This window comes from Lampetra planeri, chromosome 1, assembly GCF_965212315.1.
Source record: "Lampetra planeri chromosome 1, kcLamPlan1.2.h2, whole genome shotgun sequence".
NCBI lineage: Eukaryota > Metazoa > Chordata > Hyperoartia > Petromyzontiformes > Petromyzontidae > Lampetra > Lampetra planeri.
In genome coordinates, this window is record NC_136107.1 from 26,954,899 (window position 1) to 26,969,918 (window position 15,020).

A 15,020-nucleotide genomic window follows, 5' to 3' on the forward strand; every position below is an offset into this window, starting at 1 on the left:
ACACTATACACTACACTATACACTAATATACACTACACTACACACTACTATACACACACTATACACTACTATACACACACTATACACTACTATACACACACTATACACTACTATACACCACTTTACACTACTATACACTACACTATACACTACTATACACTACACTATACACTACTATATAAACACACTATACACTACTATACACTACACTATACACTATTATACACTACACTATACACTACTATACACTACACTATACACTACTATACACTACACTATACACTACTATATACACACACTATACACTACTATACACTACTATACACTACTATATACACCACATACACTACTATACACACACTATACACTACTATACACTACACTATACACTACACTATACACCACTATACACTACTATACACTACTATAAACTACTATACACACACTATACACTACTATACACACACTATGCACTACTATATACACACTATACACTACTATACACTACACTATACACTACTATACACTACACTATACACTACTATATACTACTATACACTACACTATACACTACTATACACTACACTATACAGTACTATGCACTACACTATACACTACTATACACTACACTATACACTACTATACACTACACTATACACTACTATATACTACACTACACACTACTATACACTACACTATACACTACACTATACACTACTATACACTAATATACACTACTATACACACTATACACTACACTATACACTACTATACACCACTATACACTACACTATACACTACTATGCACTACTATACACTACACTATACACTACTATACACCACTTTACACTACTATACACTACACTAGACACTACTATACACTACACTATACACTACTATACACTACACTATACACTACTATACACTACACTATACACTACTATACACTACTATACACTACACTATACACTATTATACACCACTTTATACTACTATACACTACACTAGACACTACTATACACTACACTATACACTACTATACACCACTATACACTACTATACACTACTATACACTACACTATACACTATTATACACCACTTTACACTACTATACACTACACTAGACACTACTATACACTACACTATACACTACTATACACCACTATACACTACTATACACACACTATACACTACTATACACTACACTATACACTACTATATACTACTATACACCACTATACACTACTATACACTACACTATACACTACTATACACTACTATACACTACACTATACACTATTATACACCACTTTACACTACTATACACTACACACTACTATACACTACACTATACACTACTATACACCACTATACACTACTATACACACACTATACACTACTATACACCACTATACACTACTATACACTACACTATACACTACTATACACTACTATACACTACACTATACACTACTATACACTACTATACACTACACTATACACTACACTATACACTACACTATACACTACTATACACTACTATACACTACACTATACACTACTATACACTACACTATACAGTACTATGCACTACACTATACACTTCTATACACTACACTATACACTACTATATACTACACTATACACTACTATACACTACACTATACACTACACTATACACTACTATACACCAATATACACTACTATACACACTATACACTACACTATACACTACTATACACCACTATACACTACTATACAATACACTTTACACTACTATACACTACTATACACTACACTATACACTACTATACACCACTTTACACTACTATACACTACACTAGACACTACTATACACTACACTATACACTACTATACACTACACTATAACTACTATACACTACTATACACTACACTATACACTATTATACACCACTTTACACTACTATACACTACACTATACACTACTATACACTACTATACACTACTATACACTACTATACACTACTATACACTACACTATACACTACTATACACTACTATACACTACTATACACTACACTATACACTACACTATACACTACACTATACACTACTATACACTACTATACACTACTATACACTACACTATACACTACTATACACTACACTATACACTACTATACACTACACTATACACTACACTATACACTACTATACACTACTATACACTACTATACACTACACTATACACTACTATACACTATACACCACTATACACTACTATACACTACACTATACACTACTATACACTACACTATACACTACTATACACTACTATACACTGCACTATACACTACTATACACTACTATATACTACACTATACACTACTATACACTACTATACACTACACTATACACTACTATACACTACTATACACTACTATACACTACACTATACACTACTATACACTACTATGCACACACTATACACACACTATACACTACTATACACTGCACTATACACTACACTATACACTACTATACACTACACCATACAATACACTATACACTACACTATACACTACACTATACACTACTATACACTACACTATACACTACACTATACACGACTATACACTACACTATACACACACTATACATTACTATACACTACTATACACTACACTACACACCACTATACACTACTATACACTACTATACACTATACTATACACTACTATACACTACACTATACACCACTATACACTACACTACACACTAGTGCTGTCCTAGTAACGAATTGGCCCCGTTCTGTTTACGTGACAAACCTTATTAATTGGCCGTGTCGGGTGGTGGCGGGTTTAACGACACATTTATATATTTACGCGATCTACCCCAAAAAAACCTCGATTATCTATGATGAACCCATCGACCCAAGTTCGATTTCCAGCCAATACTAATACAACACCGGCGGCCAGTGATGTCTGGACCAGTCCTTACGTGGGCCACCCCCGTTCACTAATCCCCAGCACTGATCAGCATTGGTGAAGTATGGTCAAACAACTCACGTGAACTGCACGGTACGGGGAGGAGTGGTGGGGGGGGGGGGAGGCTTCATCCAGCAGTGAGACGACACAGATATGTGCATCACGATGAATGTATCCCCTTGCAATGCACGCGATGTCTTGCGATGCTGATGTTCACTACACTATACACTACTATACACACGCTATACACTACTATACACTACACTATACACTACACTATACACTAATATACACTACACACTACTATACACACACTATACACTACTATACACACACTATACACTACTATACACACACTATACACTACTATACACCACTTTACACTACTATACACTACACTATACACCAGAGGTGTGGACTCGAGTCATGTGACTTGGACTCGAGTCAGACTCGAGTCATGAATTTGATGACTTGCGACTCGACTTGGACTTGCATAACAATGACTTTGTCCCACCTATGAGATGTGGACTCGAGTCATGTGACTTGGACTCGAGTCAGACTCGAGTCATGAATTTGATGACTTGCGACTCGACTTGGACTTGCATAACAATGACTTTGTCCCACCTCTGCTATACACTACTATACACCACTTTACACTACTATACACTACACTAGACACTACTATACACTACACTATACACTACTATACACTACACTATAACTACTATACACTACTATACACTACACTATACACTATTATACACCACTTTACACTACTATACACTACACTATACACTACTATACACTACTATACACTACTATACACTACTATACACTACACTATACACTACTATACACTACTATACACTACTATACACTACACTATACACTACACTATACACTACACTATACACTACACTATACACTACTATACACTACTATACACTACACTATACACTACTATACACTACACTATACACTACTATACACTACACTATACACTACACTATACACTACTATACACTACTATACACTACTATACACTACACTATACACTACTATACACTACACTATACACCACTATACACTACTATACACTACACTATACACTACTATACACTACACTATACACTACTATACACTACACTATACACTACACTATACACTAATATACACTACACACTACTATACACACACTATACACTACTATACACACACTATACACTACTATACACACACTATACACTACTATACACCACTTTACACTACTATACACTACACTATACACCAGAGGTGTGGACTCGAGTCATGTGACTTGGACTCGAGTCAGACTCGAGTCATGAATTTGATGACTTGCGACTCGACTTGGACTTGCATAACAATGACTTTGTCCCACCTATGAGATGTGGACTCGAGTCATGTGACTTGGACTCGAGTCAGACTCGAGTCATGAATTTGATGACTTGCGACTCGACTTGGACTTGCATAACAATGACTTTGTCCCACCTCTGCTATACACTACTATACACCACTTTACACTACTATACACTACACTAGACACTACTATACACTACACTATACACTACTATACACTACACTATAACTACTATACACTACTATACACTACACTATACACTATTATACACCACTTTACACTACTATACACTACACTATACACTACTATACACTACTATACACTACTATACACTACTATACACTACACTATACACTACTATACACTACTATACACTACTATACACTACACTATACACTACACTATACACTACACTATACACTACACTATACACTACTATACACTACTATACACTACACTATACACTACTATACACTACACTATACACTACTATACACTACACTATACACTACACTATACACTACTATACACTACTATACACTACTATACACTACACTATACACTACTATACACTACACTATACACCACTATACACTACTATACACTACACTATACACTACTATACACTACACTATACACTACTATACACTACTATACACTGCACTATACACTACTATACACTACTATATACTACACTATACACTACTATACACTACTATACACTACACTATACACTACTATACACTACTATACACTACTATACACTACACTATACACTACTATACACTACTATGCACACACTATACACACACTATACACTACTATACACTACACTATACACTACACTATACACTACTATACACTACACCATACAATACACTATACACTACACTATACACTACACTATACACTACTATACACTACACTATACACTACACTATACACGACTATACACTACACTATACACACACTATACATTACTATACACTACTATACACTACACACCACTATACACTACTATACACTACTATACACTATACTATACACTACTATACACTACACTATACACCACTATACACTACACTACACACTAGTGCTGTACAAGTGACGAATTGGCCACGTTCTGTTTACGTGACAAACCTTATTAATTGGCCGTGTCGGGTGGTGGCGGGTTTAACGACACATTTATATATTTACGCGATCTACCCCAAAAATACCTCGATTATCTATGATGAACCCATCGACCCAAGTTCGATTTCCAGCCAATACTAATACAACACCGGCGGCCAGTGATGTCTGGACCAGTCCTTACGTGGGCCACCCCCTTTCACCAATCCCCAGCACTGATCAGCATTGGTGAAGTATGGTCAAACAACTCACGTGAACTGCACGGTACGGGGAGGAGTGGTGGGGGGGGGGGGAGGCTTCATCCAGCAGTGAGACGACACAGAGATGTGCATCACGATGAATGTATCCCCTTGCAATGCACGCGATGTCTTGCGATGCTGATGTTCTGACACCCGTGCATGCGGGCACGGTGGACGAATTCCCTGCGTCTGAACAATATCGCCACCCTCCCCAGTCCTGCTCCCTTACGATGCATCGAGTGTGCGTGGCTAAAACTGAAAGCGTGCAGACAAACCACCCCCCTCCCCCCACACACACACACTCTCTCTAGCCTGTCCATCGATTGAAATCGCCGCTCAAATTTATATCATGTAAAAAAAAAACTAAATACGCGTACGCATAAAACATGACGAACGAGGTTGACTTTCGCTCACACGTCTCGAGTTCACGTCATTTGAGCGTGCGGTTTAAATATACGGTACACACACATGCCTCGTTGATTATTATTATTATGATTTTCATAATCATCAAATTACACTCGTGATGAACCGAGGGGTAACTGCCCCCATCGCGTGCCACGTGAATCAACCTACCTTTAGTGACCGGCCGAGTCAAATTCTCGCAAACTTATTTATTGACTTACACATATACACAACACCGTACATATATGCATTTTTAACACGACTTGTTAAAACCATAATAAACACGACAATACCTCTCTCTCTGTGATATGCGTGGCGACAAACTCTTTAAGCGCTAGTCTGCGCGCGTGTGTGTGTGTACGCGCGCGAGTCTCAAGCATAATATTGCTCCCGTTCTCTCATTCAGCGCGCTCGCTTTTACGACTGTAAAATACAGCCTCAGTCCGGCCCCTTCTCCTGTTCAAAAAAATATGGAGTCGTAAACGACGCCGAAGCCGTGTGCGCAGGCTGCTCTCTGAGTTATGTACACACACACAGAGAGAGGCAGACGCACACAGAGAGGCAGACGCACACAGAGAGAGAGGCAGACGCACAGAGAGAGGCAGACGCACACAGAGAGAGAGGCAGACGCACACAGAGAGGCAGACGCACACACAGAGAGAGGCAGACGCACACAGAGAGAGAGGCAGACGCACACAGAGAGAGAGGCAGACGCACAGAGAGAGGCAGACGCACACAGAGAGAGAGGCAGACGCACAGAGAGAGAGGCAGACGCACAGAGAGAGAGGCAGACGCACACAGAGAGGCAGACGCACAGAGAGAGAGAGGCAGACGCACACAGAGAGGCAGACGCACACAGAGAGAGAGGCAGACGCACACAGAGAGAGAGGCAGACGCACACAGAGAGGCAGACGCACACAGAGAGAGAGGCAGACGCACACACAGAGAGAGGCAGACGCACACACAGAGAGAGGCAGACGCACACAGAGAGAGAGGCAGACGCACACAGAGAGAGAGGCAGACGCACACAGAGAGAGAGTCAGACGCACACAGAGAGAGAGGCAGACGCACACACAGAGAGAGAGGCAGACGCACACACAGAGAGAGGCAGACGCACACAGAGAGAGAGGCAGACGCACACAGAGAGAGAGTCAGACGCACACAGAGAGAGGCAGACGCACACAGAGAGAGAGGCAGACGCACACAGAGAGAGAGGCAGACGCACACACAGAGAGAGGCAGACGCACACAGAGAGAGAGGCAGACGCACACAGAGAGGCAGACGCACACAGAGAGGCAGACGCACACAGAGAGGCAGACGCACACAGAGAGAGAGGCAGACGCACACAGAGAGAGAGGCAGACGCACACAGAGAGAGAGGCAGACGCACGCACAGAAAGAGAGTCAGACGCACGCACAGAGAGAGAGTCAGACGCACGCACACAAACACAGAGAGAGGCAGACGAACACGTTCGCACGGATGTACTGCTCGCTACCCCGCTCACCTTGGCTCCTCATCCACGGGAAGAGCGGTGCTGACGACGCCCCCTGCACAGGGAACTCCAACTCGTCCTCCGCGCAGGGCCCCAGAGCCTTGAAGTCGGCGTGGTATTGAGCCGCTCCTCCTCCTCCACCACCACCGCACTCCGACTGCAGGGCGAACATCGGCTGCCTCCCGCACGGAAACGCAGCGTAGCCGTAGAAGTTGGCCGACGGTTCGAGCGCGGCGCACGAACCTGGCTGAGGATACGCGGCCGATCCGGACCCTCCGTGCTGCTGCTGCTGCTGCTGGTGGTGGTGGTGGTAAAAGTCCTGGGGGTGGTGGTGGTGGGACCCCGCGCCGCCATGCGCCATCCCGGACGGCAGATCGAAACCTGCCGCTGCAGCTGCGGCGGCTGCGGCCGCGGCTGCCGCTGCAGCTGCGGCGGCAGCGGCGGCTCCGCCGTGTCCCGCGGGGCCGTAGAAGACCGCCTGACGGGCGTTCATCCCGTCGGCGCCCAGGCGGCAGTCGTAGTAGGTGGGACGCATCGCCTCGCCGGCTTTGTACTTGCCGAAGAGGGAATTCGCGAAGTAGGAATTCATCGGGAGGTCGTGGAAGGAGGGAGACGGCGGGCGACGCCTGAGCCGTGGGTAGGCGGCCCTCCAACCCCAACCACCGTCCCACCCCCCCCCCCCCAAACTCTGTCAGTCACACGACGGCCTGCGCATCGAGCAGGAGAACGCGCGGCACGGAATCATCGACGCGGCGCGGGCTCCCATGGATGATCACGACGGCAGCTGCTGCAGCTGCTGCTGCTCTCTTCCTCGATGCGTATTTAGGTTAGCGCGGCCATTTAGGCCTATAACACGTAAGGGCGCGGGGAGGGGGGGGGGAGCTGGGGGTTCGTAAACCCCCCCCCCACCAACAACAAAAAAATCCGGTCTCTTTCTGCACGTCGGCGATCAAATGTCGTATTTACCCCTCCGAGTCTCGGCGGTCACAGCGTGGGATTTACTGCCACGCACCGCGCCGCTCCATGGAGCTGCTGCTGCTGATGCTGCTGCGCTTACAACCACCACCACCACCAACCCCCCCCCCCGCCGCACCTCTTCCCCCACCACCGCCTCCAACTTCCTCTCCACCCCCCCCCCCAGCTCCTAACCACCTCTCGCTGCAAGCAAATGGAAATATCGAGGCGGATTAATACGTCGCAGCGACAAAAAAAATGACAGACTTCACGCGCCGCGCGCTAAAACAAAACAATTAGAATAACCGGACGCACGTGCGCGGCCAAAAGATGAAATCCGACACCCATCTCACAACCCCAGAGGTGGTGGCGTGTGCATCGAAATCGGCTCTGCCGCAAAACGCATCGTGCGCATCGCCGAGTGACGATCGTTTTAAAGTTCGCGCAGGGTGATTGATTTGCGCGCACAAGCACAAAAAAACCAAGCTGCGAGGCACATGACGACAGCCAAGAATGTCGGCTGCAACTGAAGGAACTGAAGAGTTGTTCGTAGACACGTGGTCGCAATACCTGGCCGCGTGTCCATGCGGATTTGTGTGTTACACCTGGACCTGTGTGCGCGCGCGTGCCGGTCCGAGGCAGTGGGGTAGTAGGTACCTGTGTCTGTGTGTGTGTGGGGAGCGGTAGGGTAGTGGTAGTAGGTACTGTGTGTCTGTGTGTGTGGGGAGCGGTGGGGTAGTGGTAGTAGGTACTGTGTGTGTGTGTGTGTGGGGAGCGGTGGGGTAGTGGTAGTAGGTACTGTGTGTGTGTGCGTGTGGGGAGCGGTGGGGTAGTGGTAGTAGGTACTGTGTGTGTGTGTGGGGAGCGGTGGGGTAGTGGTAGTAGGTACTGTGTGTGTGTGTGTGGGGAGCGGTGGGGTAGTGGTAGTAGGTACTGTGTGTGTGTGTGGAGCGGTGGGGTAGTGGTAGTAGGTACTGTGTGTCTGTGTGTGTGGGGAGCGGTGGGGTAGTGGTAGTAGGTACTGTGTGTGTGTGTGTGTGGAGCGGTGGGGTGGTGGTAGTAGGTACTGTGTGTGTGCGTGTGGGGAGCGGTGGGGTAGTGGTAGTAGGTACTGTGTGTGTGCGTGTGGGGAGCGGTGGGGTAGTGGTAGTAGGTACTGTGTGTGTGTGTGTGTGGGAGCGGTGGGGTAGTGGTAGTAGGTACTGTGTGTGTGCGTGTGGGGAGCGGTGGGGTAGTGGTAGTAGGTACTGTGTGTGTGTGTGTGTGGAGAGCGCTGGGGTAGTGGTAGTAGGTCCCTGTGTGTGTGTGTCTGAACCGGTCACGGGCCTCCCCTAGGTGGACTCAGCCTCAAATAAGTACCGAGTGCGGTGTTTAAAAGCATGGCTACGTTGAATACCGAGGCTGCAGGGCGTAGTTCTTGCCACACCACCCCCTTCATGTACCGTGGCAGCCTTCAATGATACTGCTCGCTAACAGCACTTGCCGCCGGCAGTCCTGTTGAAGCTATACGGGGGATCTTTGTCTTTATTTGTGCTGTCGAACGATGTGTCTTGCGACGGAAGCACAACGTATACACAGGATGATGATGATGATGATGTGTTGCGGTGTGGTAGTGGTGTTTTTACCTGCGTGCGTGGTGTGGTGGGTGTCGTGCGTGCGAACGCAGCTGACGCAGCAGCGAGCAAGCCGGGTCCCCAGCTGACGAGCGACCACGTGGAGACGGAGCTAACTCGAGCCATCTCCGAGGCCTCCGATTCAACGGGTGCTCGCTGACAACACTTTCCTCCCCACGTGACCCGGGGTGCTGCTCGGCTTGAACGGCGTGCGGTCATCGATTGTCGGTGTCTCCTGCGAGGCCTTCATTTCAGACCTTCGACACTCTCCACCCCCCACCACGTGTTCCTCCGAATTCTTGCGGCGAAACTCGTGCCCAGGTCTCTCCGTCACCAAACACTGAGCGAGAGGTTCGGGGGGTCGGGGGGTCGGGGCGGGGGGAGGGTGAGAGTCAACGGAACGTGACGCGTCTTTTCGACGAGACGTGATTCTTGTTGGCCCTTCGGTGTGGAACAAAGCGATGATCAGCAGCAACAACAACAACAACAGCAACAACAACAACAGCAACAACAACAACAACAGCAACAACAACAACAACAGCAACAACAACAACAACAACAACAACAGCAGCAACAACAACAACAGCAGCAGCAACAACAACAACAACAGCAACAACAGCAACAACAACAACAACAACAACAACAACAACACCAACAACAACAGCAGCAACAACAACAGCAACAACAACAGCAACAACAACAACAGCAACAACAACAACAGCAACAACAACAGCAACAACAACAGCAACAACAACAACAGCAACAACAGCAACAACAACAACAACAACAACAGCAACAACAACAACAGCAGCAACAACAACAGCAACAACAACAACAACAACAGCAACAACAACAACAACAGCAACAACAACAGCAACAACAACAACAACAGCAACAACAACAACAGCAACAACAACAACAGCAACAACAACAACAACAGCAACAACAACAACAGTTTACCACAAAGTGGTGGTACCGTCACCACGGTGTTTGCGCCATGCTAGGTGCACTTTGATGATTTCTATTAACGCGGTCTAACCCCCAAATAAAAGACCTTGTTATTCACTTTGATGATCAGCAAAGATAAAGACACACCCCCCCCCCGACTCCCTTCACACTTTAGCCTTAACAGACTGCTGGGGGAAGCGCTGCTAGTTCACAGCACCTATGAAGGCCGGCACTGTGGGCCCACGACGGAGGGTGTGTGACCAGCACCACCACGCCCGGTCGCCTTTGTCTCCCCGGTGGCGATGTTTACTACACAACCGCATAAGGTATTCGTTTGAGGCTGATTCGACCTGATGATCATCGCACAAACACACACACACACACGCGCGCGCGAGCAGTTACTTCTATCGTTTGTCTTTCATTATAATTTCCACCTCTGATGCTTTCCTAACTTTGCCTTCACTACGCCTTGAAGGACGCCTCTGCCGCAACAGTGGGAGAGGGGGTGGGTGGGTAGTGGGGGGGTCCCGCTTGACCATACTTCACCTCGATTTGTATGCCAGTGCGGATGAGTGGAAGATCCAAACATCCATCCACCGGCGGCGCACGAGGCAGCTCTGGCCGCAGAGATGGAGCGGTGGATTGATCCGATGTTGGAGGAACGTTCGAGACGGCTACAGCACGTTTCATTCAGCAGTGCAGAGATCATGGCTGATGTCACTTAAACGAGTGTGCCTCGTATGCGGTGTGTATATATAAGAAAACATATCCGAAACGTAACACTGCACTGGTGAGCGGAGCAAGTGGTATGTCAGCTACGAATGCACCGATTGGATGCGCTCAGGCAAGCGTACAAACGGCACGGCGGCATGAGCCACCGCGTGGTACATTTGCCGAACGGGCCTCCGCCAAGTGGGAGCTCTTGGGGCAGGCCAGGTCTCCTCTTCCACGTTTGCGGTGCAGCCCATTTGTAAATCCTTTATAGTAAGTTGACTTGCTTGCTTGCTTGCGCGCTTACGACCGTGCACATTTTTCGGTCGTTTTTTTAACCCACTTCCCGTGATCCAATCGAGCTGACATTTTGCACACAGACTCGTTGTGCGTGACAATTTATTTTCGTGAAATTTATTTCCCCCAAAATTTTCCACTTTTTAGGAATTTTTTTTTTCATATTTAATTTAAAATACCAATGTGATAAAAATGAAACTCTTACTCAAGAAAAACAGAAATGAATAACAAAATAAAACCGATGCCACGCATATAAAGGATTTATAGTGAAAAACTTTGTTTTTACGGGTTAATTTTTATTGCTGAGCGAACCAGATGATTTTAATGAAAACTTGCCCCATCGAATCGAACAGGCCACCTCTGGGTTTCAAGTCCAGTGCGCTGACCATTCCAGCGGTGGGGCTTAGCCCACCTTTCTTTCCTTTTTACATTTCAAAAGATTAAAAAAAATTAACCCGTAAAAACAAAGTTTTTCACTATAAATCCTTTATATGTAAGATCACCTCTTGACATGCCCCGTATATTCCCGAGGGCACTAGCGTTGACTCGTTTTACCACTTTCAAGAACCTGGCGGCTTCAATGTAACTGCTCTATAAATAGTCTCCATTGTACAGCGTGGGGGCAGGGATTTCATGCCATGTGGTTAGTCAACATTTGCGTCATCATGAAACGGGCGGCTAGAGTCCTCTCGTCCTCTGGCTTGAGATGGCTGCCACCTATGGGTCAGATGATTGTCTGCCACCATTAAGCAATTGGTAATTAAATATTTATTTAATTTTCCCTAAACAGTGTAAAATTTGGGGAAAAAAATTCACGAAAATTTTTTGTCACGCACAACGAGTCTGTGTGCAAAATGTCAGCTCGATTGGATCACGGGAAGTGGGTTAAAAAACGACCGAAAGATTTGCACGGTCGTAAGCAAGCAAGCACGCAAGCACGCAATCAAGCAAGCAAGTTAACTTAATATAAAGGATTTAAAAAATTAACCCGTAAAACAAAGTTTTTCACTATAAATCCTTTATATGCGTGGCATCGGGGCGGCTAGAGTCCTCTCGTCCTCTGGCTTGAGATGGCTGCCACCTATGGGTCAGATGATTGTCTGCCACCATTAAGCAATTGGTAATTAAATATTTAAAAATGTTTCCCTAAACAGTGTAACATTTGGGAAAATTTTTTTCACGAAAATTAATTGTCACGCACAACGAGTCTGTGTGCAAAATGTCAGCTCGATTGGATCACGGGAAGTGGGTTAAAAAACGACCGAAAGATTTGCACGGTCGTAAGCGCGCAAGCAAGCAAGTGAACTTAATATAAAGGATTTTTAAAAAACGTGTTTGTCACTATTCCTCCACAATTCTATTCGTGCGGAAAACTGTTTCGGTTATCTCAACTATCGCGACTGGACGTCTGTGAAAGATAGAACTACATAACTCTTCGGGATTCCTCCAGTTTAGATACTGATTCTGATCCTGGAATCTCGAGGACGACGAAAATCAGGCCGTTCTGTGGTCCGCCGTTTCTACGCAGATGGCAAATACGGATGATTATAGAAGCGGGGGTAGGTGCGACAGTAGGAACAGTTATGATAGCGCCAACCATTGCATCGATGCTTCATGCGTGGCCGGTAATCGAACTACGGGATGCCGAGTTGATAGGGCGATGCGCTAACCGTTGCCCCACCGCTCCACCCCAAATTTGGGAATGTCACGTCGTTCCTGTGGCCACGCGATTTTTCATCTCGGTGTTTGCAGCACCACCGTCGCCATGGTGTGGATCGTAAGCTGTGACAGTGATCCAAGCTATCTCTCCAACACCACCACTGCCACACAAAGACAAAGATCCCCCGTATAGCCTTAACAGACTGTTGGGGCAAGTGCTGTTAGCGAGCACCACACCAGGGACACATTTGAGACTGAGAAGACTTCAGGGAGGCCCAGGACCGGGTCAAATAATCGTCACCGGTTTTGACCGTGAGCGGGAACTCGCATCACCAGGTTCCTAACGCAGCGCGCTAACCACTATACACCACCACCACACCACCACCACCACCACCACCACGCCACCACCACCACGCCACCACCACCACACAACCACTACACACCACCACCACACAACCACCACTACCAGACAACCACCACACAACAACCACCACGCAACAACCACCACCACACAACCACCACCAGACAATCAGCAGCACCACCACCATACAACCACTACCAGCACACAACAACCACCACACAACCACCACCACCACACAACCACCACCACCACACAACCACAACCACCACCGTTCCGCGCCTCCAGCGATTGATCTGTACTCCGGCTATAAACGCAACTCGGCGTGCTCTCTCTCTCTTTGTGCTCTGAAGTGAGACAATGGCCCGAAACGTTGGACATGTTTCACGACGAACGCTTTTATTATTATTATTATGACGTATTGCCATTGTCGATGTCGGAAGCGCGGAAACAAAGGATGCTGAGAGATAATGAAAAGGGTGATTGAAGAGGCGCTGGAGCGATACAGCCGAGAATGAAGAGCCGAGAGGAAGATGAGAGAGAGAGAGAGGAAAAGAGAGAAAGGGGGGAGAGAGAGAGAGAGAGGAGGTGTTTCCTGTGTACAGACAGCGAAAGAGAGATGCGGAGGGATGGAGAGAGAGGGATTGAGGGGAGGTAGAGAAGAAATAGCTATTGACCAACACGCGGAGTAAGAATTAGAGAGATGAAGAGAGAGAGAGAGAGAGGGGGGAGTGGGGGAAATAGAGGGAGGGAGATCATGAGAGATCTGGGAGACATAAAGATGAGGAGGAGGAGGAGGGGGGGAGAGACGGAGCGGGCTAAGAAAGAGTGACACAAAGAGAGAGCGAGAGAGAGAGAGAGGCGCAGAAGCTGTT

The 15,020-nt window shown here is 46.4% G+C and overlaps 1 protein-coding gene across 1 annotated transcript in view; it reads right to left on the reverse strand.

Annotated features, from left to right (window-relative positions):
* Positions 1-8,264, reverse strand: part of LOC144720814 (homeobox protein Hox-B8-like) — a 16,017-nt gene extending 7,753 nt beyond the window's left edge. Inside the window, exon 1 of the mRNA XM_078597883.1 lies at positions 7,618-8,264. Within this exon, the coding sequence (XP_078454009.1) occupies positions 7,618-8,194 (577 nt within the window). The 5' untranslated portion in view covers positions 8,195-8,264. The remainder of the gene's footprint in view (positions 1-7,617) is intronic.
* Positions 8,265-15,020: the final 6,756 nt, after the last annotated feature.